This window comes from Agelaius phoeniceus, chromosome 6 (genome assembly GCF_051311805.1).
Source record: "Agelaius phoeniceus isolate bAgePho1 chromosome 6, bAgePho1.hap1, whole genome shotgun sequence".
Taxonomy (NCBI): domain Eukaryota; kingdom Metazoa; phylum Chordata; class Aves; order Passeriformes; family Icteridae; genus Agelaius; species Agelaius phoeniceus.
The window spans coordinates 3,286,829-3,314,503 of NC_135270.1; the positions used below are offsets into that span (position 1 = coordinate 3,286,829).

At 40.1% G+C, this 27,675-nt stretch overlaps 1 protein-coding gene across 3 annotated transcripts in view; it reads left to right on the forward strand.

Annotated features, from left to right (window-relative positions):
• The window catches only part of NELL1 (neural EGFL like 1), a 311,323-nt gene that overhangs the window by 58,350 nt on the left and 225,298 nt on the right, over positions 1 to 27,675 (forward strand). For all 3 annotated transcript variants that reach the window (XM_054635483.2, XM_054635482.2, XM_054635484.2), the window contains exons 5-10: positions 4,993 to 5,089; positions 12,652 to 12,724; positions 12,966 to 13,048; positions 16,782 to 16,916; positions 17,738 to 17,840; positions 21,211 to 21,284. In XM_054635483.2, the coding sequence (XP_054491458.2) occupies positions 4,993 to 5,089; positions 12,652 to 12,724; positions 12,966 to 13,048; positions 16,782 to 16,916; positions 17,738 to 17,840; positions 21,211 to 21,284 (565 nt within the window). The remainder of the gene's footprint in view (positions 1 to 4,992; positions 5,090 to 12,651; positions 12,725 to 12,965; positions 13,049 to 16,781; positions 16,917 to 17,737; positions 17,841 to 21,210; positions 21,285 to 27,675) is intronic.

Genomic DNA, 27,675 nt, shown 5'->3' on the forward strand with positions numbered 1-27,675 from the left:
CTATATTAGATATATACCATTGTACCATTGTATATGTACACATTACAAGGATGCTAAAAATAATTTATATTGAGTTAATTTATATTGATTAATCTGGAGGGGTAAGCCTGAAAGGCATTTTATTTATTCTTTTGTTTTGTTTTATTTATCATCAGCCATATTGCTACATATTGAATACATGGACTGGAGCTGTCTCCTTGTCTAACAGAGTTTGATTTCTAGAGAACTTCTCCCTCTATGCAGAGAAGATATGTGTGTGTGTGTGTGTATTAGGATGCAAATATTTTAGATATGGCTCCTTTCAGGAATACACTGATTATTTTATAGATTCTCTATTTTCTGTATATAGTCTTCATTATGGCAGAGATGCATGTTTGAAATGTGTCCTTGAGAGAGGTGATTCTGATGATTGCACAAGAATACTTAATAAATCAAAGCATGCAGACAGGGTAGAGATATAGATACAAACCACAAGAATATTTGAGTATTTATTGATTAACAGGTGTATTAACAGGTATATTTCTTACTGTATTTTGCTCAATGGATCAATGGTTACTGAATGTATTCTGAGCATGAACATTTCAAGACAATAGGATTGGTTCATTGTTCTATTACCCTGGTTTTATAGTTTAACCTCTTTGAAATATGTTGGTGTAAAATAGGGGCAAATCAAGCTTTCTCTTGGAAAGTAACTGCAGCAATGATAAATCTGGGAGCCTGGAGTTTGTAGTAGAGCTTCCATTAACCTGGAGACCTGGGTCTCCTCATGTTGGAGGGGCTATTCAGTCTGCAGCAGCTTTAGTGACCACAGCTCCCCCGAGTCTTCTTTCTGAGCATTCCTTTTCTTGTGAAGTGTATTGTGCATTTCTCTGTGTTGGCATCAAAGCCAAATGTGCTGGAAACTGGTCTCCAAGGAGCTCTAGACCAGCACTTCGTAAGCTGAAGTGTGTACTTCAGCTATTCATATGCCAAATACAGAATATTGGTCACATGGGTAAAAAGCCAAGGAAGGTGGCACAGCTCAGCCCAGAAAGGCAGGTAAGGGAAAGTGAGTGATGTGGAAGCTTAATGTGGATATTTTGTTTGTTTGGGGTTTCTTTGTTTTAATTTTTTTTTAACTGATGTGCTTTCCCCCCTTTTGATTTCCCAAGAGTATAGAAGGGCTTACAGGAGCAGCAATGTGTTGTGTGTATACTTGCCAGGCTTTTTTTTTCTGATTGTGTTTAACAGTATACAACAATAAAGTAAATTGACATGGTTTGTAAATCAGATGGTGTCAACCAAAACATCTTTTGGCATAAAAAGATAATCAAGGACTGATCTGCATCTCATGCCCTCTCTTGACTCCTAAGCCTGTTACTTCATAGGCAGATCTGAGGAAAACAATCCAGCCTTGTTGACAGATGTGGAATAAGGTACAAACTAACCCTGATCAACCCCTTGGTTTAAGGTAAATGCCTGTTTCAGAAATGGAATTTGAATTAGAGTAGAACAGTGGAGGAATATGGGGAATCTTGAGCTTTTGTGTCTTAAGGATGGCCCTTTGTGAAGAGAGTGTAAAGAAGGTGACAACAGCCCTGTCCACATAGGCTGAAAGGGTGTTAAATCATCAGAAAATACAAGATAAGCCACATTAGCCTGTCTCTGATTTGTCTTCCTAACTTGCAGTTGTTGAACTGTCATATAACAGTGTCAGGTTTTGATTTTTGTTATATGCGATTGCAGATAGATATTGTGGAGTTCTTTTATCAACTTTAACTAGGCCAGGTGAATAAAAATCAAATATTCTTCAATAAGGAGTGTTTTTGAACCTGATCAGCACTGGGATTTTATATAATGGGAGAAATGAAATTATTTATTGGATATTGTTTAGCCTTTTCAGGAGATGAGGAATTTTCCTGTGGGGGCATTATTAACCAAAATCATGAATAAAGCTATGCTATATATGCAAAGATAAATTCCTCATATGATAGAGCAGTTCAGTGCACATGCTCTCAAGGAGTTCATGCTCAAGGACCATGTCAATTCTTTGTTTCTCATTCAGTATTTTGCTGCAGTTTTGCATTTGTGTAGTTCAGTTTTGCATTTGTGTAGTTCAATTTTGCATGAGGTATGACAGAAAGCTTCTACTTATACTTTAAATTATTGATAGGGACAGTGCATGCAAAAATCCTGTAATTCTCAAAACCTGCTTTAAAAGAATATCAGCTTGTTCTGCTGTTTGGGCAGGTAAAACAGCTCAGCATGGTAATTTTATAGATAGACCTAATTAAATACTAGAGATAGAATTTTCCTAGAGCTCTGAATGCATCATGTGCATGAAATGCGATGAGTTAGGGCTGATGATAATTATAATAAACCTTAGCAATGAAATTATGAATATTACAAGAAGTCTGACTCCTGTACTCACATTCTTTAGCTGTAATTTTCATATTTTTTGTTATTAGGTTTGAGATGTTTCTTGCTGTTTCTTTAAAAAAAAGTAGTGTTAGACTTTTGGTTTTGTTATATATTGCTTCTATTTCATCTTGACAAATGGTTTCCTCCTTTTTTTTTTGATAAGCAAAAGTGGGTGGGATATAGGACTCTGTACTTTAACATAACTTTGTAGATCTTTCTAGAAGTTGTTTAATACTGGGATGTTATTCTAGGCCTCTGGGAATAAATGAATTTTCCAATAGTGTGATATGGTGGCTTTGACACTGGCTGGACACCAGATGCCCAACAAAGCCACTCCATTACTCCCTTGCTTAACTGGATGAGGGAGAAAAGAAGATAATGAAAGGCTTGTGGGTCTAGATACGGGCAGGGAGAGATCACCCACCCATTACAGCTGAGGGCAAAACAGACTACTCAGGAAAATGAGTTTAATTTGCTCAGTTAAATCACAGTAAGGCAATGAGAAGTGACACCAAATCCCTTCCACCCACCCTTTTCTTCTTCCTGTGCTTATTTCACTCCTGATGTTCCTCTGCCTGGTCCCCACAGATGGCACAGAGGGGATGGGGAATGGAGCTCCAGGGAGCACCTGCCTCCCCATGGAATCTCTGCTCCTGTGCTGGAGCATCCCCCTCTCCCTCCTCCTGCCCTGCCCTGGCTGTGTGCAGAGCTGCTCCCCTCACTCTGTGTTCTCAGCCCTCTCCCTGGATGGAATTGCTGTTGCTCAGTAACTTTGCCCCCTCCTCAAAGCGTTATTCCAAAGGTGCTGCCACCATCAGTGATGGGCTCAGCCTTGGCCAGCGCCGGATTCATCCTGGAGGCAGCTGGCACTGGCTCTGCCAGACATGGGGGGTGTTTCTAGCAGCTTCTCACAGAAGCCACCCTTGCAGTCAATACAAACCCAACAGCCATGGCAACTTGCAACTTGAAACATCACTGATTACACTTGGCGAGCCTCTGGCAGAAACACGTGGAGTGTAATTGGGAAGAGAAGTTCAGTTGATCGACTTCTGTGTCACCCTGGTTTTTTAAGATTTTCCAAGCCTTCTGATGTTTACATTCTTGTAATGAGCTTTCTCACACACTTTCTGTAAATAACTCATTGTTTTGCATTCCTTTATGGAGGAGGAGAAAGCTGATGGACTGATGGTTTGTCCAGTTTCATTGAAGAGGTGGCACTGTCACCCTCCAATCCACTGTTACTTTTGGAGAACTCTAAATGTTGGAGTCAGAAATTAAACTTCCCTTTTTTCTTCACCTTGAGAACAGTAGTGTGCACTTGTGTTCTTTTGTGTCCTATAGTGACACTTCTGGTTTTTTTTAGTGGCTGTTTTTCAGGTTTGTTTTAAAGCCATAGCTTTAAAGAAAGAAAAACAATTTGACCACAGATAATTTCACCTCTTTAAGCTAGGGGTTTTGGCAGACTCAGAGTTTCTTCTCTTGGCTGTCACACTGCTGTGATTGCATAGCCATGCATACTCCCTGTAAACCGGACAGTAATAGAAATAGATTTCATCATCTCCTCCATAATTCTTATTAAGCATGCTATTTTTGTTATGAAGCAGGAAGTTCATGGCTCCCTCTGATGTGACACAGCAATATGAGAACCCAGGATCAGTAACTCTGGCCTTGAATTTTTCATGTTCTGGAACGATGATATCATTGTAGCGGTCTGTGTTCCTGGAAAAGTTGTTATGGAAACTTCATTACAGCTTTTCTAAAAATAAGCAAACAAAACCCCAAGCAAAACCTGTTTAGAACTCCAAATACTTTGTTAATTTAAAAATTCTGTTACAGCAATTTTTTCATCGGTTCATTTTAGAAATTTGGTACGCAGATTGCTGCAGTCACGTGCGAGTTTATGCAGTACATAAAGGTTGTTATGGACCTTGTATTACTTGCTGTCACTGTTAGATACCATAGAGATGTCCCATTCTGTGCCAGACCTGTGCTGGTGACAGACACAAGGTGGATGTGCAGTAGAGGCACCACACGTGAGCACCAAGCCTGAGGAAATCCAATAAGAAGGGGAGAAGGTTCCATGTGCAGGGATGAATAACACAGATGTAGAGTGGAAAAAAAAAGAGTGGAGTGGCATAAAGTTCTTTTGTGAAGTTTGTTCAAAATTCTAACCAGTCTGAACGCCTCAAGGGGTTGTTGGATTTGGTTGGATCTTGTGTGTGATTGCACTTTTTCTCTAGGGTAGATTTTAAGAGACATCCCTAGACTAAGATGGTCCTATTTTACTTTTTTTTGCTCTACTGTGGAGCAAACTCTGGTGCTGTTATTTCTTTAGTCTAGTGCTGCACAGCTGCACAAGGAGAGTTTCAATTTTAAGGAGTCTTCATATATTTGTGATTTTAATTTTTTTTAACTTTAAAGTTGTAATATACTTTCTTCACCACAATCAGTGACAAATACTGTGTTTAATGAAAATTTTTAGGGGTTTTATTTTTGGTTCTGTTTTCCATCTTTTATTGTTACCTGATTTTGTCGAGGAAGTTTTCAGAGGAAAGAGAAAATTCAAGTAAATGCAATGTCTTCCCTCTACAGGATTTATGAACGTGTCATTGATCCCCCAGAAACGAATTTGACACCTGAAAGCAATTTATGGCTTGGACAGAGAAACAGGAAACATGGTTTCTTTAAGGTAAGCAGATATGAAATGGCATGTGAGGTAGGAAATTAATAATAGTCAATAAGATACTTCCAATCAGTTGTCTTAGGTTCATGAAACATGATATGCATGAAATTTGGTAGGAACCATGGACAGTTTGTAAACAGCTTGTTTATACCTGTTTATACCTGCCTATACCTGTTTACAAGGTGAAAGTTCCTGATATTTATTCCAGTTTTGGCTAACAAGGCACAGTATGAGTGTTTATTGTGAAAGGAGTCCATAGAGCAGCAAGAGGCCAATCTGCCTCTCCTCAATCTGGGCATGGATTTGTTGCCAAGGTGATTTACCACCCACTCGGTTTCCATGTGAAGCTCTCAGCTCCTAAGACAATTTTACAATTTGCCTGTTTTCTGAGGATGTCCCTAGATTTCCAACAAGCTAGGGCAATTACACTGAGCTTATTTCAGCATAGGAGCTAGCAATTTTAATTGTGAAACAGAGGTAAAAGCCAACTTTGGACTTAAATGATAGTCTGAGGGTTGCTCTGAAGCTACAGTGCATTTCATCCTCCAGCAGCTGAGCTGTCAGTGTGAAGTGAAATTGATAGTATTATTCTATCCTACAGCTGTTGGTTTTTTACCTCAGCTGCTTCCCACTATTCCACAGATGGTAAACATATGTTTATAGCTACATAGGAAAAGGAGGAAGTTATATTGGAGTCCCAATATATTAAATTCTTGGAGTCCCAAGAATCTTAAATTCTTATTTTGTGCAGGCAGTCAGAGCCTCAGAGCTCTGGGATATTATATGTTTGTAAATTAATATTTCTACGTGTTAACACTTTGGAAACAGCAGGGTAGCTAATGATATGCTAATGGCCTGACCATTTTTATTGATCATAATGAAAGCTGACAAGTGCCTTACTTTGCTTTATGTGTGCTTGAATATTTTACTAACTTTCTTCAGGGCAGAAATATAATTGGTTGTGTTTTTTTTAATCCTGCTTGAGAGTTCCAGAAATCTTACTTTTTTTACGTTTCTTGTTGCAAAAACTTGGGATTTTGCCAGTTTGGAAAGAGTACACATCTCTTTCCATATATTTATATGCTCAGCAGGATTTCCCTTTCTTTTTCAGAGCAATTTGTTTCACTGTTTTAGCATATAAAAAAATAGATATATTTTCCTTAATGTAAACAGAGATCTGCAGGGAAATAAGAGCATTAAAAAAGAATTAGCATTTTTGTATGCGTATTGGAGCCATGAAAATGTGTGTAAGGAAAAGCAAGCTTGTTGCGTGAATAATTTCTTTTTGTACCTTTTGTTATTGATCTTGATACTGTTCATTTTCTTACCTCACCACTCTTTCCAGTAAATTTTGCCTACCTATACCTGTGATCTTCACCTTTTGTACCTCCAGTTCTCCACTCCATCCTGCCACAGCAGGGAGGGGTAGAGGAAAGGGGGATGGAGAGGGAACAGCCTGGGGTTTGGGAGTGGGGACACGGAACTGGGCAGGGCCATTCCCAAACCAGGACAGCCCTCATTGGTGGCTAAAGTGTGGCAGGAAGGGTGGAAATAACAAGAGTCAGAGCTGGTGGATGATTTATTTGCTGTAAGCATCTGTGGTATGAGGTGTGGAGCACTGGCCGCAGTGTTGCCTGGCTTGTTCACGGGGATGTGGTGCCTAACCCTGTGCTTGTTCCCTGATGTGCCCCTCACAAGGGTCTTCTTCAGTGGGTGTTGGGAAGGATGCAAGTTTGACAAGGAAGACTCACAGATATGGATGCTTAGCAGAAAGATTTTTGAATGTAGAGTCTGATGAAGGAATAGAGATGGAAGCCAGTTTTGATATAAAAGAAAAGAATTGCTGAGCCAGTCTTACTGGATAACCAAGGAGGCAAAGGGTGTGTTGGTTAGAAGGGGATTTTATGGCTTAGAGCAAAGGATGAACCCACCCCAAACAAGAACATGTTTTTACCAAGCAGGAAGAGAGCACAGGCAAACAAGTCAGCAAAGCTGCAAGTAGAAAAAAGGTCTCAGAATTTTCCACTGCAAGAAAACTGAAAACCAACTTCTAGCTTAAACTGTAATGTACTGACTTTTAGTGATTGGAGAACAGTGACATGAATATGGTAATTATAGTAGTTATGATAGGCTAGAGATAATAGTTAAGGTATAGATTGGTTCTACTGTATGAAGATGCTCAGCAAAGAAAAGTATAGAATGCAATGTGACCAAAAGAAAAGTATAGAATGCATTGTAACCTAAAGAAAAGTACAGAATGCATTGTAACCTAAACTAAGGGTGCAGCTGGAGCTGCCAGCTGTAGGCACAGCTCTGTCACCCACGACCCTGGACTGCTGTAACATCTTGGATGGAATAAACTGCATTTTGGAGAGCCCCTGGAGTCCCACATCCCTCATTTAAGCTCTTAAGTGGGGGAGAGGGATCAGGATTACTTTGTTGCTGATCTATGTGATATCTGCTTGATAACATCAAGGGCAATGAGAGTTATTTTGGATATGAGTTCAGTGTTGTTCTCCTACCCTTACCTCGGGTTCTTCTGTGGGGAGTCCATATCTAGTCTGTGGGGTAAAGCAGGGGAGGGGATATGATGGTTTTCCACAGCTTTTCACCCCCTTTTCCTCCTTCAGGCCTGTTAAGACAGCTTTTGAGAATTTGTAATTTCATTTGGATGTTAAGGACAGCATGTTCTTGTTGCTGTGTCTGCCACGTTTTCTCAGTATGGTCTACAGTACTGTGTTTAGAGTCAGGACAGAGATTTCTAGGAGTGTCATTCAGAGATCTCCCCTGAGGGGGAATAATCATGAGTGTCATGGAATGTGGGAGAAATTGGGCTGGTATTTAGAGGAATTCTCTGCTCCAGAGTTTTGGGGGCTCACCCCTGGACAACTACAGGACTCTGATAAAGTGACAGTACTTGCAAGAAGAATGCTGATGGCAACTCCAGACTGGAGCAACTCAACCAAAGGCAAACCCCTCCAAGGAATTGTTTTTGCTCAAGGACCTGGGTCCACTTGGTGGGTAATGGAGAGAGACAGGGAAACACAATGTGTACCACAAGGGGATTTGATTTTTGGATAAGAACAGTCTGTGCTGTTGAACTGTACATATAATATTGGCTGCCACACACACCAATCTGAGCTCCTGGGGCAGCAGCCAGCCAGCAGCACAGCAGCCCTCCTGTCCTGGGAGACATCTGGGGTGGGTAGAACCCACAGCCATGCACTAAATGAGCTCACCAGACACCTTGGAGACATGGCTGCTGACTATGGAAATGATACCTGTGATTGTGTATATTTATATATCTATGTAGTTGGAAGGTGTAGGATCTGGGTGGGACATAAGTGGTGTAGAATAAGGGGTTATAGAAAATTAAGGCTGTCATGGTTTATGAGTGGTTCTCACCAATTCAGTACCCCCCCCCCCAAGACTCTCAAATCACACCTTGCTCTCTCTCACTCCTCCTTTCCTTCCCCCTTCCCACGGTGGTGCAATGTAGAGGCACAAAAGGTGAAGATGATGGGTGTAGATAACAACAATTTACTGGAAAGAACGATGAGATAACAAAATGAACAGTAACAGCAACAATGTTGTTAACAAAAGATATAGGAGAATGAATTATTTGCACACTCCTGATAATAGATGGTACTGGATGGCTCCCTCCTCCACATTTTCTTGACCATAAGGAACTCTTGCTCCATGGAAAAGAGTCCCTTCCCCTGCCTCCTGCAGTGGTGTGAGTGCTGTAGAATTTTATATATACATTTTATATATATATATATATATATATATACACATATACATATATATATATATATATAATAAAACATAATATATAATATATAATAAAATATAATATATTACATATTATAATATATATTATATAAATTATAAATTATTTATAAATTATGAAAAAAAAATTTTATAATTCCCACGTCCCAGCCATGCTCTCTCCTGGCTACTGCAAAAATTAACCCTGCGCTGGACAGAGCCAGGACAGCCAGACAAACCCAGGGTTTGTTTCAGGGCTAAGGGCTGATAATAACCATTATCATCAGGCTAGGAAGCTGAAGAAAATGCAACCAAAGGGAGAAAAAGATTGATGCCAGATATCTGTGGAACACTCTCTAGGATGGATCTGATTGCTGGCAGGATCAGAATTATCTGCAAAATTTGTTTTATTGCTGAGGAGAACCCTTCCCCCTAAGGGTCCCTCCAAAGAGCTAGTGCAAAAATGAGCTTATTAATGCCTTGGTGAGAAGGTGATTTATGTTGCAAGACAGTAGTTTTCATAACTACTAGAGCAGGCTCTATTGATCCTGCTTGTGCCTGGGGATTGTATATGAGGTGCCTGAGAAGCATATTGGTGTTTTTATTGCACAGTATCATGTGTATCATTTATATAGTCATATGACTATAATTATATATCTAATTATATATCTAATTATATATATTATATATCTAATTATATATATATATTATATATATAATTATATTTACACAATTATATATATTATATATAAAATTAATATATAATTATATATTAGATATAAAATAATATAGATAAAATTATATACAATTTTATATATAATATATATAATATATATTATAAATTATATATATATATATATATATATATACACACACACACATATAAAATTTATAGCAAAGCTGCTGGCATGGCTTTGCCAGGGCACAGGATTTTCAGGCACATCTGCTGGTGCCACCATGTAGAGCCTTCCCAGCCCTGGCCAGGGCAACTTGCACAGCTGTGTGGGTGATATTATCTCTGTGGGAGAAGTAGGTTTTAAAGAGGATGAAAGGCAATGGAGGAAATGAAAATGCACAAGTGGGGAACTCGTGGAATAGATGAGCCTTTTCACAGAATGTGGGAGGACTGTTCTGTGTGGTGGATATCTGAGAAGTGCAATTCACTGGGCTTTTTGTGTTATGTCCTCATGGGATGGGCTTGATTTTTATTGCTGCAGAACCTGAATTTCATCGTGTAGCTGGTAATCTGCCTGCACCAGATGAAGGCTCTTCAAGCTAGCATGTCCTGATGATGAGCTTCAGGATGTCATTAGCCAAATGTTTTTATTGATGATATAAAGGTCGTGTTTGCTTGGGATGGGAAAAACTGGAAAGATTTTGACCACTGACATCACACTGTTAGGGACAAATCCATGCTCTTGGCAGCCCAGACTTAATGCTGAAGCAGGAATAACCAGAGTTTTTTCATATTTGTTACAATAATTATGGCTGTAATAAGTGTTTGCCTACAATGAAGTCTTTCTATTAAAAAAATACATCAGCAAAATTTCTGCCCTTGGAAAGTTTACTTCTATGTTTGATCGTAATAATTAAATTTCAGATGTTTTATAGACCTAGAAGTCATCTATGTTACTGAAGTTCATATTCATATGTTATTACATGGTAATATGCTTTCATGTAGCCAGATATTAAGACATAAAATAGTTGTGTTTCCTCTTCAGGCTATGTCTAAATGCAAATCTGTCCAAAAGACAATGGAGTAATGTGACTCTAAAGCAACAAACACATTTGAAGAAGATGCACCTTAAAAAAAAAGGCTGAAGAAAAATCACTTCTTTTTGGATGGTGTCTCATTAGCTAGGCAATATGGTGTGGTGGAATTCTGTAATCTCATTTACTCTTGGTTGAGCTTTTCACTGCAGAGGCTTAAGTGTTGGAAGTATATTTTTATGCCTCACCTTCTAATTTCTCACTGATGACTGCTGACAGAAAGTGTGTAAAATGGCTTTCAGGATCTTCCATTTCCAGTTACAGTATTACTTATTGCTTATGGTTTCATTATTCTCATAAGTGAAAAGGTTAATAAATGTATATACTGCTGCAAGAAAGACAGGGTGATCTGATTATCTCTGTTAATATTTTCAGTTAATATTTGATCATCAGCCATAAGCAGGAAACAGTGCTTGCTGATTACATTGTGCTCTTTGAACAGATGAGCATGTAAATGTGACTTGCCTTGCCAGGCTTTAAAGGACTGAGGCCTCTATTTATGGGTGGCATGTGAGTGCATGTGGCATATGGGTGGCATGTGAGCAAGTGATGATGTCCTTGCCCTGCAAAATTCACCCTATTGCAATTTAACTGAAAATTAAAGCACAGTCTGGCAAATCAGTAATTTAATTAGTTAATAACTACTGCCATGATGAATTTCTTTTCAGTTTAAAGAAATTTTTCTGTCTGTGAGGAGGTAGAGCTGTGTCACAACATGTGATTAGCAGTCAGGGGAAGTGCAAATGTCAGCACTAGAGGTCCTTGATTTCCCTTGCTCCTGTCCCTCAGTGGCCATGACATTATTAAAGCAGTGGATCCTGTGAAGTAAGAACATTGCACAGCCACAGATGCAGCAAATGCTTCATCCTGAGCTAAAGAGAACAAACACAAGCTTCAGCATTTTCTGCCCTGTCTGAAGTGTCTGGGGTGCTTCAGGGCCCAGGTGTGCAGGGGGCATCTGCAGCCTCCCCTGGGGCTTTCCTTGCAGGGCAGGCACTGACCTTTAGGTCCTGCTGTCCTGCCTGCTTTGGTTCAGGAGCCCCAGAGAAGCTGCCCCTGTCCTGCTTTGGTTCAGGAGCCCCAGAGAAGCTGCCCCTGTCCTGCTTTGGCTCAGGAGCCCCAGAGAAGCTGCCCCTGTCCTGCTTTGGTTCAGGAGCCCCAGAGAAGCTGCCCCTGTCCTGCTTTGGTTCAGGAGCCCCAGAGAAGCTGCCCCTGTCCTGCTTTGGCTCAGGAGCCCCAGAGAAGCTGCCCCTGTCCTGCTTTGGTTCAGGAGCCCCAGAGAAGCTTCCCCTGTCCTGATTTGGTTCAGGAGCCCCAGAGAAGCTGCCCCAGTCCTGCTTTGGTTCGGGAGCCCCAGAGATGCTCCCCTGTCCTGCTTTGGTTCAGGAGCCCCAGAGAAGCTGCCCCTGTCCTGCTTTTGCTCAGGAGCCCCAGAGAAGCTGCCCCTGTCCTGCTTTGCTTCAGGAGCCCCAGAGAAGCTGCCCCTGCCCTCCTGCCAGTCCTGCCCAGGGCACCTCTGCCTGCCTGGGCTGGATTCTGCCTGGTTGCACGATGGCCCCGCTGCCTGTTGAGATACAGAGCTAGGGGCCTTCATGGAACCAAGTGTGAACTTATATCTGGCACTAGGCACTTGTCTTTTCAGTGTTTGGTTTCACAGTCTTCCTTGGTTAAAAAAAATAAAGGAGTTTTGCTGTGTTTCATTTCGTCTTTTGGAAAAGTGTGTCATCGGCTTGAGCAATGGATATTATTGCACTGCTTTTTTCAGCAGGCTCACCCCATTTAAAGGGTTTAAGCAGCTTATATTTGGTGATTACAAAAGAGAAAGCAGTATTATCACTGTAATATTCCAAACACACAGAGACATAGGAGGAGTTCTATTTTGTTCACCTTCAGTTATTTTCCCCACAAGTAGAGTAAGCTGGTAATTTTATTTTGTATCCACTGAAGAAATGACTTGTGAAAGAGCTTGTACAGATTGAAGTGAATGTTTGTAATCTGTATTACCAGTTTTCTCTTCTTTTGCAAAGGGTGTTATTCAAGATGTGAAAATCATCTTTATCCCTAATGGATATATAACACAGTGTCCTAATCTGAATCGCAGTAAGTAGCAATCTTTTTATTGTCTCTAGTTTAGATTTTTCATACAGATTGTTTCTCTGCTTTAAAAATAATACTTTCAGGCTTGTTATTTTTGCATGTGCTGACTTCCAGAAGGCAAGAATTCTGTATAAACAGATTGCATTTTATGTTCAGATAAATCTAGTATGATAGATTGTTGTTTATTTATGGGTTATTGTGTCTTTCCTTCTTTTCTGTTTCTTTTTAATCTTTCTCTATTGAGCATGCCCAACCTGCAGTGATTTCTTAAGTCTGGTGCAAGGAATCATGGATTTGCAAGAACTCCTGGCAAAAATGACTGCAAAAGTAGGTACCTAAGTTTTTTTTTAGTTGCCCCTTTCCTTCCTTTCCTTCCATAAGACAAAGATGAAAGTATTTATTCTAGATGCCGCTTCTTATACCATGAAAATGATTCTAAATTTTCATAGTAGAGACAATTTTTTTCTTGCTGTCTGCAGTAGTCTTGTGAACATAGTTCTGTGGTTGTTTCTTAAGCTCAATAATGTTTCTGTTGTCTGCTTTATTATTTGTCAGGTTGTGACAAAATACCCAGAGTCTGATTTTTTTTGTAAGAAGCCTTAGCTTGATTTCCCTTTTCATGCTGAGGGATAAATGCAGAAACAAAAGAGTGAAACCCCTCAACAATTTCCTCACCATGTGAGGCTGTCAGAGGGAGAATGTTTCCTTCTGGGAGGTCCTGTGAAGTCTTCAGGACTACTGGAGTCTCCTTGTTGGGAATTGAAATGAGGCCCCAAAATGAAAATGCCTGTGAACCTGCTGACTGTGCTGACCTTAACAGCACCTTTGATCAATGGCTTTTATCAGTGTTTTTATCAGTTTTCATCAGCTGCAGGTGATGTGCTGTGTGCTTGGGTTTGTGGTTTTTTTCTTTCTTCTTTTCCCCCCCAGCTTTGGATCATGAACAGAGTGAATGGGAATCTATAATGTTGGGATTTTTTTTTTGGTTTGTTTGAAATGTTTGAAGTTTTCTTTAGGTTCTGCTCCTACAATACACAGGCAACCTCAGTGTTAAGCCAAGGCCATTCAGCAAGGCTGTGCTGAAGTTTTGGGGTAGGAAACTGTGTTTTAGAGGTGACCAAACCCCTGATCTGTGTTAAAAGGAGAATGTGAACACTTTTTGAGGTTACTGTTGGCGAACCATCTGGTTTGTGGTGGAGGGATGTTAATTGTCTCTTTTGAAACAGCACTTATGTGTTACTTACTTAGATTCAAGTGCAGATGCAACCAACCTGTAGATGCCCTTACTCTCAGTGTAGTTCCTGTAGGAATTTCCAAGCCAGGATTTGCATAGCAAATTTGTGTAAAAAAATGATACTTAATGCAGTGCCTTCAAATGCTCTTTCCCTTCCCCACAGGAAAGGGGAAACTGTTTTTTTGGAGAGTGAGTGCATTATGCTGGCAATCCTCTTACTCAGCTGACGTGCTTTGGACAGGCTGCATCCAAATTGAAAAATGTGAAGCTTTTAGTTCAGTTTTCTGCTGGTGCTATGAAAGAGAGGCAATTATTTTGAGCCCTGCTGGTGGTATGAGCAAGTTCCAATTATGCAGTGTACTGAGTAACTTGCTTTCTCTGATGTTAATTATATTTTTGCTTGCTAGTACTTTATGAGGGGAAGCCAATAACACAGTATTTGTACTGCAAAGACTCTACACTTTCATAAAGTGGTGCTGGCATAATCTTTCATTGCAAATTCCTTTTCTGTAACAGCAGTCCACTGACTGTTTTTTCTTGCCGTCGTTTCCTGTTGTCCAGGCAAAACTCATGCTACAGGAAAGGAAATTAACTTGGTAGAAAAATGCAAGTTAAAAATAGGGGGTCTGGAGGTTTGTATCTGCCTTTGAAGTCCTAACCACAACAGGCAAGAGTGACTAATGTAGACACAGGTGTATTTTGTGGGGATGATGCATGTCAAGGCTTTGAAGGGCTGCCTGCAGAGATGCTGTGTGGCCTGGCAGCTGCTCAGAGAATGCCAAATAAAGAAAATACACTACAGCAGGCTTGCTCATGGACAGCACCCCTAGCCCCTGATCCTGCACCAGGAGGTGCAGAGCATGGACACCATGGCTTGGAAAAGTGTCTTGGTGTCTCATTGTTGCTTTTAGGCTCCACTGTAGGCAGATTTCAGCTTCTCTCTCAGTCTATGTGTGTTTACAGCTGTATCACAGCGTTGAACAGAAGAGCAAGTGTTGTTTGCCATGAATGTGTATGTGCAGATAATAGAAATTAAAATTATGGAGACTCAGACCTAGGAAGGAAAAATCCAGCCACTGGTTTCAGGCTCCAGTAATTTTAGTAGCTGTTTAAGTTGTGCAGAGTGAGAGCAGGAAAGGGAGGCTCCCTCCTGTCACCATGATATTTTCTGAAAAGTCCTCTTTGCCCAGGATTTTCTCCTGGGAAGCTGAGAAGCCTCAGGGAGGAATGAAAACAATAATTATCTGATGGCTGCTCCTGTGTTTGCTGCTTTGGAATGTAGCTTGGGCATTGTTTACCAACAGGTGAATGTTTGGTTGGTTCCACGTGAATTGCTTTAATTTAATGACCAATCAAAGCCAGCTGTGGTGAGGCTCTGAGTCAGTCACGAGTTTTTAGTATTCATTCTTGTTAAGCCTTCTGATGTATCCTTTCTTTAGTATGGGATTCTATAATATAATATAATATGGTATGATATGATATAATATGATATAATGTAGTATAATATAATATAATGTAGTATAATATAATATAATAAATATATAATATATAATTAATATAATATAATATCAGCCTTCTGAGAGCATGGAGTCAGATTCTCATCTCTCACCTCGTCCTGGGGACCCTCACAAACACCACACCCTCCTGCTTGGGCTGTTCCTCTCCTGAGTCTGGTGGGCTCAGGGTGGGCTCTGCTGTTAATGGTCCAGCAGAGCCTGGCTATGGCAGATTGTCACAGAGTGCTATGAAAGGAGCATTTGATCATGACTTGTAGCAAGCTAGCCACCCTTACCTCCTCTTCCTTACCTGGGCTTTGTGAAGACATTGCTTTTACAGACTAATAAATCCTAGCTTTTAAAGCTTATTTTATTTTTGTCATAATTTGAATGAATTCTGAATCTCTCCAGTAGATATGTTCAGTTGATTTAATTTTGTGTCCTTAAATAGAGGCACACTGTAAGTCAGGGTGTTACAGTCTGGCTAAAATGTTAATTTGCTGCAGGAGAAAAGGGTTGTGTTACATTGCAACATCCCCCACTGAGCTAGAGTACTGTTAGTTCCTCTAAATATAATGGCTAAAATAATTCATGTGGCTTTAACAATCTGCTGAAATCAGCCTGGGCATCTCCTGCACTTCTTTGAGTGGAATATAACTTCTTTTGGTAAATTATGAGCCTCCACTAGGGTGTGCTTTGTATTCAGATGTGTTTGTTACATGGAGACTTCCAGCACAGAAATTTCTACTGAGTCTTTCCTTGCTGGAAGTCAAAAAGGTTCAGACTTGGCTTTGATTAAAATCAAGAAAACCCAAGTAATTGACTTAATTTATGGACTAGGCAATCTGGTTTATTTACATCATGGGTTTATATAGCCAGGAATACTTTCATGAATCACAAAATTTTCCCTCTAAGTTTTGATTTATTTTTAAAAATTTATTGTATTTATTTTGCCAGAAAAAAAAATATTTTGAACAGAGGCCCGTCATCTTTCAGTTATTTGTATGGGCAGGGAAGGAATGCACATATTTACTGCTCAATATGAAGCTTGTATTTCTGTTGTAACAACAAGGAGTGTTCAGAGCCAGCCACAAGCCCAGGCTTTGCTCCAGGAGCATGGCTTCTCCATTGATCATAGTGTGGGATAACCATGTACTAACTCCATCAAAATCTAAGGAATAGGGTTCGTTTTTATCTGCTGATTTCCTGGTTCAGTGTTTGAAAGGTTGTGGTCAAAGTTGGTTTTGCTAAAAATAAGTGTACTGGTTTTTGCTTTTTTAAATCACGTGCTTGGATTGCAGAAACCTCATCAAGCTACTTTCATTTATAGTTAAATTATGCAGAAACGAGGCTGAGTCAATTGGAAGACTGTCATTGTGAGAAGACTTGTCAAGTAAATGGATTGATCTACAGAGACAAAGACTCATGGGTTGAAGATGATCACTGCAGGAATTGCACATGCAAAGTAAGAATTTCTGGAGAGTTTGAAGGATAGGATCTAATGAAAATGTGAAAATGGCCTTTGAATACATAATGTTCACTCTGAGAATTCCTGTGGTTTTAGTATGCATCTAGTGGCAGCATGGACAATAGAGAGGGAAGTGGTAAAATAAATAAAATTTTGGCATTACTTATTTGTAAGCTTCATACATAAAATCTGCCTTCCCTTGACAATGCTTTTCTACTTGTTCTAATTATAGCTGTGAGGACTTTGTGGTTTTGGGGTGAAGGAGTGGCATTGTCTGTGTTTGCTTTGGAATTGTTTTCACTGCAGTAGCTTTTTCAAAAAGGAGGCATTATCTTAATAGTATTCATAGATGCTTAGTTGCATCTTGCATGGTAACAACTTGCAGATTCGTTTTCAGCGTTTATCAGACTGAAAAATACAAGGGACAGAAAGGGGATTAGTATGCAAAACTTGTATCTTTGAAATTATTTGATAAATATCTGAAGAGAGCCTTTGTTTGCTCAGGAAAATAGAAGCCTGATTGTTAAAAAACCCAAAGATGATAGGAACAGCATACAGAAAGTAGGGCTTATGTTCTTGACTTATGTTTTCCAGTTAATGCATTTTGCTCTGGGTTTGGGGGCAAAATCAGTAATATGTATAAAAATACTGAAGGCAGTTCACCTTCAGCTGCACTTTGATTTATTTTGTAGTTGGGTGGGATTAAATCTGTTGCTGAAGGAAAGGTTTGTAATCCAGAATGGTGCTTTCATTTACTGAAATGGTTCTTAGCGGTGTGTATAAAATGCAGCTGATTTCTGTCCTGCCCCTTTGCTCAGGGAGGAGCTGTGGAGTGCAGGAGGATGTCCTGTCCCCCTCTGGAGTGTCCCCCCGATGCTCTGCCCGTGCACGTGGACACTCAGTGCTGCAAGGTGTGCAAGGGTGAGTACAGCACACACACCTGCCTGCTTCGCCTTCTTCTCCTGCCACCAGGCACATTTTGGGATGGTTTTCAGAGTAGTTCAGGTAGCACGAGCCATAGCGGCAAACGTGATTTAGGAAGAAAATGAATAATTGCTGAGAAATGAACAAGCATTGCAAGTTTCTGAGGTACTGTTTTTACCTATTGTTAGTGTAAAATTATTCACCGAGTTGGGAAGGCTGACTTGGCTCCGGTTGGTATCTCCTCTTGATGTGTTGAGGAGCATCAAGCCTATGGTCTGAACTTTCTTTTGTGATGAGTAACTAACCAAGCTGTTATCTTTTTGCCTGTCTTTTATTTCAAGTTGAAAGGCTGTTCTTTAAAATAAACATGACAGTATATCAGACCCTGGCTTAATATCCCTGTGTGGAGCCGTAGTTTGCTGTAATTAATTTCCAAATAAATTAATGAGAAGAAAGAAAAACTAAGTACATTTTGTGATTGGTGTTATTATCAGCTTTCAATTCCTTTTAGTGGGAATGAAAGCTGTTAAGTAACATTCACGGAAGGAATATTCAATATTTGTTACTTTAATAGCAGTACAAGGAACAAAGGCAATTTATGTATGAAAATTTTAGCTGTATACTAATGCCAGCCGTACCTTGAGAAGCACAAATTCTCTTTCCCCTGATCTGTTCTGGAAGATGAATAAACTTCATGCATGAGCTTTTCAATAATTTATTAGGACAGGGATGTTGAATTATTTTAGTATTTATTAGGAAAATAATAACACTTTTTTAGCAGTCTGTCACCCTTCTTCAGTCATTGAATTCGTTAGTTCCATGCACAAATATCCTTTAGCTGTGATCTTGCACTTGCTCTTGTTTCTCATGTAATCTCATTTCTCTGGGCTGTGTGTCAGCATGAATATTCTGCATACAAAAAGATACTCATGAACAGAGTACTTGGTTGGTAAAGTGGCCATGCTGGCCTGTATTATTTGTCTCAAAATATTTTTATTTGTAACACTGAAAGTCTAGGAAGTTCTCTCATGAAACTGGATGTATGCACAAGAGTCAAAATCTGACACAAGGAAATTGTAAGGCACAAAATTGTAGATTCAGTGTGTACCCTCATGAGTGAACTGTTCCTGTTATTTGTAATGGGAAGATGAACAATCAAACTTGCCTTTTGTCAGTGATTGGCACAAACTTGACTCGTTATTCTGACAAGAACTCAGCATGTCAGTCAATGGGAAGAGACATGTGGAAGTTGATTGAAATTGATTGTAAATGCCAGCTCCTTGACAAAATGATGTGCTAGGACCACAGTTGGTCACCTCTAGGTAGAGAGTAGTAATTGCAAAGGTTTTCCAAAGAGCTGCACTGCAGGTGTTATTTTCTCTGTGCCTTTTCTATTTAGCTCTGATAGAACCATCAGTTGTAATTTGCTGTCTCTGGGGATTATTGAATGGCTGGGTTATTGAACACTTTCCCATCTTAGCTAAGGGTTAATGAGCAAAGCTCTAATGTCTGATATGTTAAGAGGTTTAGGCAGTTCAGTTTTGATCCCTGCCACCTTGTGTTAGCATTTCAAAAAATATTTGGCAAAAGACTGTAATTTTAGATATAATTTTTCTGAATCATACATTAACTTGCTTTCCAGAGTGTCCATTCTTTTGTAAAAAGCAGTCATGTCAGGAAAACAGACAGAAAGAGGAAAATGTCTCTATTTCAAATTCTCCTAAAAATAGTTACTGGGATTCCTAATTTAAACAAAGCTTCCTCATCTGAAGTTTTCTTCAGAAGTGAGATCACAACAAGTAAGGCATAAAAACTAGGGCAGCTTTTGATAAACAAGGAAAACTAGGATGCCAAAAGGAAGACACCTCTTTTTAAATGCTTTAGTGGTGATGAAAACTGAGTTAGCCTGAAAATTGTAAATCATTCTCTTTTTTTTTTTTTTTTTAAGAAATGAGCATTTTCACAAAGAGTCATTAGAAGCAAATTTATGTCTGAAGGTTCATGAAGATTGATCTAGCAGTCTCTTCTGCTTAAAATTTGGGATTCAATCTGGCTATGGTAGTTGCTGCTGTGGAACTGTTGGCATCACCTCTAAGGGGGACACACTGGCACCTGTGAGTGCTTCCCCTGCCTGGGGGTTTACCCAGGAAATTCACCTGAATTTCCCCCCTGGGCACTCAGGAGGGAAATTCAGGTAAAACAGTCCTAGACAGAGTCTGTGTTTTGAGAACAGATTGCTCTGAACACTTGCACTGTGCAAGTGCCTTGACTCTCAAAACCTTAAAGCACTGTTCAGTTGCAGCATAGGATTCAGACCTTTTAGCTTTCCTTTCAGGGTCACAGGTCAGAATTTTAGTGGCCAAGTACAGAAAGAGCTGAAATAGCACAGCAGAAAGTTGTTTTATCAGTGTTTACCATCGATCTGCTTTGTAATGCAGGGCGCTTTTATGGCGGATACTTGATTTGTGTGAGATCGTAACAGTCCAGCTGCTCTCTTTAATTGATGGATTTACTGTCCTTCTCTGCAATTGGAATTTAGACTTGTAGTTGCATGGGGACTGTGATAACTCTGGTCATAATTGACCAAGCTGTTTGCTGCTGTGTCCCTGATGCCTGTTGCCTTCTTCATGGTGGCAGGAGTCCCAAGCCAGGTGACTTTGCTGCAAAGCAAGCAAGGAATGTTCCAGTCTGTTGGATCACTTGTGGAGCCACTTATCTTTGGCAGAAGGGTCAAAATTTCAGGCAAGAGTTTTGTTGTAGGAGTTCTCAGTTTCCTGGGAAAATCCTACATATTTCACGTGTGCCTGAAGAATATTTTCCTGAAATAGATTTTTGCAGTGTGTTGATTCAGTAGTCATTCATTGCATCCAATCTGTTCCTGCAGTCCTCCAGTAAGTTGAAGAGTTCACCTTTGGGCCAACAAAAAACGTGAAGGCTTAATTGAAATCTGTGCTTACATTATTCTTGTGATGAACTGGATGCTAATAAATGTCTCCAGTTCTTGAAGTGAGTCATGAGGACCTCTGGTAACACAAATACTGTAACTACTCTACATAATGTAGGTAGTGAAAACATTTTCTATTGAATGATAGGTTATTTAGTCCAGGACATATTGTTTATGTTCCTATTCTCTCTCTTTAGTTTGGGGTAAGAGGCTACTTTCTCTTAAAATGAATTTATTGTTTGTTTGTAATTATATGTGACACTGACTTCTGATGAAAGCAAAATGAATCATGTTTTTAATGTACTGATATTTTTTCAGTGTATGTGTATACTGGTTTTACTTCTTCGTTATACCTTGCATTTATTTGCTGCTTAAACACTGATTTAATGATTTTTTAATCTCCCTCCTCCTCTTGAATTACAGCAAAGTGTATCTATGGAGGCAAAGTGCTAGCAGAAGGTCAACGGGTGTTAACCAAGAGCTGCAGGGAATGTCGAGTAAGTTTCAGTTGTATAAACCTTTCCTGTTTTTAAATGTATCTGTGGTGTTCAGAAGTGACAGTGAAAAGTTAGTGCATTTCTTTAGGCTTCCTTCATGCAAATGTGACATCTGTTGTCTCGAAAAAGGTGACCTTGAAGTCACTGAAAGCCACAAATACGAAAACAAGGCAGGAATATGACCCTTGCAGGATAAGAGAAATATGGGCAAAATGATTTGGAAGAATGTGTTCTCTTATCTCTGCTTTCATGAGCTTTAGAAAAAAGTAACAGCCTCTTGGGCAAATTACTTATTTCAGCCAAATTGCTAAAATCTGAAGCAACCTTCTTGTTACATTGTGTGAGATACTCTCTATTTTCCCTACTGTTGTTCAAACTATATATAGCTCTTCTAACAATTGAGGTAAATTACAGAATATTGGAGTGGACTGAGTTCTTTTTGGCAAATTCATGACATTTGGACTATGACAGTCAGTATTTAAGAGCACAGGTGAATGGAGATCACGTTAGATCTGTTCAGGGGGATGTTGGTGAGTGTGCATTGGAAAAGATTACAGTGATCTGGTTATTGTTGTGCTTGGAGCTCAGTGTACAGAGTAGCAATTTTCTGTTCACTAATGGAAATGGACAGTAGCTGGTTGCAGATGTTGTGAAAACAGCTTGTTATGCAGAATTACTTTGCTGTTGTTCCTGTTGAGCTGTATGGGGTGCTCAGCACTGCCTGTACAAATATGTGGGCAAGGTTGTTGCCTTGGAAGGCAGACTGAGATGCCTGTCATTTATAAAATGACATAGAATGCTTATTTGAGAGTGGAGGTACATGTATAAAGTGAGAACAGGAGTATTTTCAAGTTAAAGTGAAACCAGAGAGGGTGATCTGAATTATGTCTGTGGAACATCTCTGTACTCTAAATAAGAGTGTTATATTCATCATTAGGAGTATGGTAATACATTCAGGAAGATTAAAAGCAAATACCAGCCATCAAATATCTGTCATAAAATAATGAAAACAGCTTTTGTATTTTGCTTATTGTTAAAAGGAAAATGATATGGCAATGTTAATTACAGTAACATTGCAGTTGCTATTTGCATCTTAATTGACAGTATTGATAAATATTCAAAATGGCATCTGTGAATGTTACACCATAAAAAAATCATTTGATACATGCCTTCAGAAAAACCCCAGCAATCTGAAGTTCTGTCCACAAGTGTGCTTCAACAAAATATTAAACCTCACTGGCCTGGGGATAGTTTTTAAGAGGAAGGATGCTTGCATCTGTTTCTGTGGGCTGATGTGTGTCTGTGCAGGAGGTTCATTCAGTGTGTCTTCAGCATGACCTCCTAAATCTGACCTACTTGACTACAGCTCAGGTGGGAATGCTCCCTGGATGAAGGATGGACGATGATGAGACAAACTGTGGCCGTGTCATTGTTTTCTGTCCTGTGTGGACAAGGTGTTGTATGAGAAAAGGAGGGACTTTGTCATAGGAGAGGACCATACAAAATGTAATATGGTTTAATTTTCCAGACTTGAAAAAGCTGACATCAAGTTTCAAAAGCTGCTGATCCATGAAGGAATACAGTGGAGGGTACACATCTGCTGTCAATGTAATAGTGTTGATAAAGAGAACTTAAAAATCTTTGTGTCTGTAAAGGAGGATATATTTGTAAGTAGAGCAATGTCAACAAGATTAAATTGAAATTTCACATTTCAATTTTTATTTGATGATAGATTCCTTACTCTTTGCATAGGTACTGATCCAAACTCAAGAGGCTTTTAACTTGTATTGATTTTTCCATCCAAAAAAAATAATACTGCTGATGGATCCAGCTAGATCAAAGATTTTCTTTATCAGCAGAGAGACCATTTTTTAATTTTTCAAAACTAATCCAGACTAAAAGTATTTATGATGCACATCCTCTTAACCATGAGCACAGATGTTATTCATAAACAACCATTCCCAGCTGGAATCCTGCCCACAAACACTCTTTAGATGAATCTACAATGACAAAAGGAGCACACAGGTATTTCTAACAATCATAGGACAGTTCGGGCTGGAAGGGACCTCTGGAGGTCATCTTGTCCAGATGGGTTACCTGGAGCAGGGTTACCTGGAGCCAGCTGCTCAGGACCACATGCAAATGTTGAGTGTCCCCAAGGACGGAGACTGCACAGCAGCCCCACACTGCAGGAGTGTGTCCTGATGCTCACATGGGCCCTGCTCACTTTGTGCCCCTGGGCCCTGCTCCTGTCACTGGGCACTGCTCAGAAGAGCCTGGCTCCCTCCTCTTGGCACCCTTGGGTACTCATATGTGTCTGTAGGATCCCTCTGAGCCTTCTCCTCTCCAGCCTGAATAGGCTCAGCCCTCTCAGCCTTTCCTCCTGTGAGATGTTCCAGTCTATTATTTCTCCTCATGGTCCATGGCTGATCTCTCCCAGCTTTTCCATTCCTCTCTTGTGGTGAGAAGGTCAGAAAGTGCAAGTGTGTATGAAGTTTTGATAACTGCACCTTTCTGCATACAATAAGAGTTTGATTTTTTGTTTGTTGGTTTGTTTAGGGTTTTTTTGGGTTTCACCCATATGGTGATGTGGGCCATTGAATGTCAATGGAAAAATTTCTATAACTTCTTTTGGAATGAGAATTTGCAGTTGATCAGCTGCCTGTAAATGACACGATGCCTGTTCATAAACAGATGACATGCTTGACAATAAAGGGTATAAAAATAAATGCCTCTTCATTAATGCTGGGAGCAGGCAGTCACAGTGTGCCATACAAGATGGACAGGGCCCACAGCTTTCAGGAAGGTTGACTAAAAATTTTTTTGTAAAGATAAGGAACGGTGTACTTCTTCAGAGTGACAACTGAGGCTGCTGTTTGAAGCTGTGTCCTAAGAGACTGATCAATACCAGCTTGTTGTGGCTTAGGAGTGATACTCCTGCATGTGGTGCTCTCCCTGAAACCACATCTCTCACTTCCCTGGGTGGGATGGAGAGAACTGGAGGTACAAAAGGTAAAGATCATGGGTTGAGTTTATTGGACTTTTGTTCCAACAGTTTATTGGAATCAGCAAGGACATTAGAAAATAAACAGTAACAGCAATAATAGTAATGACAAAGGCTACAGGGAAGAGGTGATCATTTCACAGGGAACAACAAAACCTGACTGCTCCCTCTCTGCCCCAGCAGCCCCACTTCATCTTGGGTTTTGGTTGATAATTGCTGCCCTGAGATGTGCAGGATGTCTCTGCTCCAGCCCACACAACTGAAGAACGAGTCTGGACTCTTCACTGTTTGGTCTTGAGGTTGTTTATTAATTCTTATCTATAAAATTTTCTATCTGCCCAGCTGAGATCTGCTCAGCAAGGCAGCCACAGGCACTCTGACCGCTCCCGGGGTGCTGTTGTCCTTTTATACTACAAACTACGTATAACATATTGACACTCAATTCCCAATACCTATCACCCATGTTAGACAGTGCACTTCTACTCTAAACCAATCCCAAAGTGCCAACAGCACTGCAGAAAGTGGAGAACAAGAAGAAGAAGAAAGGCTGGACACGCTCAAGTTCCTCCATCTTGTCCCCATAACCCCCATACCAAAAATCCTAAAATCTACATTTTCACCCTGTGATAATTTTATTATTGTATTATTTAAACTTCTGTGACTTTCATGTCCTCATACAAAGCTGGTAACTTGCTCCAGGGGTCAAAATCAAGTCCCCAGGTGTTCTGGGCAGCATGCCAGTGTCTCTGGGCCCCTGGCGGGGTCTTTGGCAACTCTGGACACCTGGAGGGTTCTACTGAGTTCCAACAACCTCAGAGAGAGGTGGAGTAGGACAACCTCCTGTCCTGGCCATGCCCCTCCTGGCTACTGCAGAGATCAACCCTGTCTTGTCTGGAGCCAGGGCAGAGATAAATTGACACAGGAAAAAACCCCCACCAAAATAACCTTATCTGAAATCTTGCAAATAATTTTCGAAGCCAATCATGTGAGATGAGCTGTTTATTGTTCAGATTTTCACTGCATGTCACTGATTAGGCTTACATCCAATCCTTTTTTGTATGTACTTACCTTGGTAATTACAAGAAATTTAATTATCTTGTTGTAAATTTTTGACTCCAGATCTCATTCTTTGTGGATTGTATGTCACAACTGAGGCTTGATATATTTATTCCAGAAAAAAAATGTCTTTTTGACATCTATTTCTATTCACTTTCTATGACTACTACATATGTGAATTGAATATAAAAAGGAATAATTTTTCTAAGGCTGCCTGAAGCAATAATTCTAAAGAGTGAACTCTTCTTACTTATCTCAGTGGATAAAATCTGAAATCTGATGATGATAATTCTTATAATTGGATCTGTAGTAGTTTATAACAAATTAATTTTAACCCAAAGAATACTCAACATGGAAATGTTTTAATTGTTTTAAAACTTAATTACAAATAAATTTAATTTGTTTTCCCAAGATGCAAATTCTGCAGAAAATAGAAGACTTAAGGAAATAAAATCTTACTGTCGTTAAATTAATGGAATACTCAATTTGTGTTGTTTAATCTCCTTGTGAGTCACTAAAGAAGCAGTGAGCTTGGAATAAATTTGTCTTTAGCTTTTTGACTCATCCTGACACTCATTTGACTTTCATACTGTTTCTTGCCATATTTTTCTGGCCAGATTTATTGTCAGTCAACACTTTTTGTGGTGTGCTGACATTCTTTACTCTTTGTGCTGTAATTGTCCTGTCTGAGCTTAAATAGGCAATGAGTTACAGCCAGAGCTGTTCCAGCTGCTTGTTTGATAACGTGGTGGTAAGTGATGGCTCAGTGTCTGGTTCTTTTATCACCTTTGATCCTGCAGTTGCACAGACAACCGTGGGGGATTCCTGCCTTTCCCCTGTGCAAGTGAGATCAGGAGGAGACCGAATGCCTCCATTAACTCCACTGCTCTTGCTCTGATGATGTGTGCCCTCTGTAGCTGCTTTTTCTCACAAAAAAATAAGAAAAGCAGATGCCTGTGGGGTTTTTTTTAGCATTATTCACGACAGCAACTGGTGCAGCTTGCCAGTGAAGGCAATTGGTCCTGCTTAGCCTGAAGATTGCAGTGTCAGGGGCAGTGACGGGTGGCGGTTCCAGAATTAGAGATTTGCATTCCCTGGCTCGGCTGCACTCCTCAGCTGGAGCTTCTGCAAGCTGCTGGGCACCTCGGGCACATCATCTGTGCCTTGGAAACCCAGCAGGCATTTCCTGAGTGTGTAGGTGAGATCTCCTTCTGGGGCCTGGAGGGGCAGAGCTGAGTTGGTGAGCTGAGGTGGCAGGGCTGATGATGACCAGCAGAGGTTTTTACCTGTGTGAGCCTGGGCTGCAGTGTGCTGTGGCACGGTGTTGTGTAGCTATGAGGGCAGGCTTCTGCACTGGCTGTTTCTTCATGCAGGGTGCACTCACAGGTAATTTCAATGTCCTCTGTCAAAGTCATGTATCTGGTTGTCACCGTGATATTTTCTGAAAAATCCCTTCCCCAAGATTTCTTCTCCTGGGAAGCTGAGAAGCCTCAGAAAAGAATGAAAACAATAATTATCTGATTGCTGCTTTGAATTGTGGTCTGGAGATGGTTTACCAACAGGTGCATCTTTGATTGGTTCCATGTGAATTGTCTTAACTCAATGACCAATCCCAGTCCAGCTGTGTCAGACTCTGACTCAGTCACGAGTTTTCATTATCATTCTTAGGCCTTCTGATGTCTCCTTTCTTTAGTTTAGTTTTAGTATAGCATTCTTTACTATAATATCATAAAATAATAAATCAGCCTTCTGAGTACATGGAGTCAGATTCTCATCTCTCACCTCATCCTGGGACCCTCACAAACACCACATTTGGTCCTTCAGGTTATGAGAATAACCTTCAGGTTATGAGAATAACCTGAGAACTTTAATGAGGTTTTGTCTATTTTTGGGTATTGGTTTCCCTCTGCTTTCCCAGCCCTAGATATGTTTGGATCATATTTTTAAACGTGTCTCTGCAAGCATGATAGCTGGAAAGCGAAATTTCTTCATTTGAGGAAAGCAGAAATTCTTATTCCACCTTTTTGTTCTGACATCTGAGATGTCATGAAAAATGTTCTGGGAGGAGTGAGGACTAGACTGATGTTAGAAATGGGTCTTGGCAACATAGCAGGCTGCCTGCTTTCTTAGTGGAGTTTCATAGCTTGGAAAATGAGATTACTCAGGTGTGGACAGTCCTGTGGGGTAGTTACTGTAGTTCCTACTGAGCACAAGTCCTAGTTGTTAATTTTTGCTCCACTTGCTAGTTTTCAGTGATGGCAGAGCTGCAGAAGGGGTGCTGAACAAGTAAATTATGGTATGGAGAAGGCTGGAGGGGGGGATAAGCTAAAA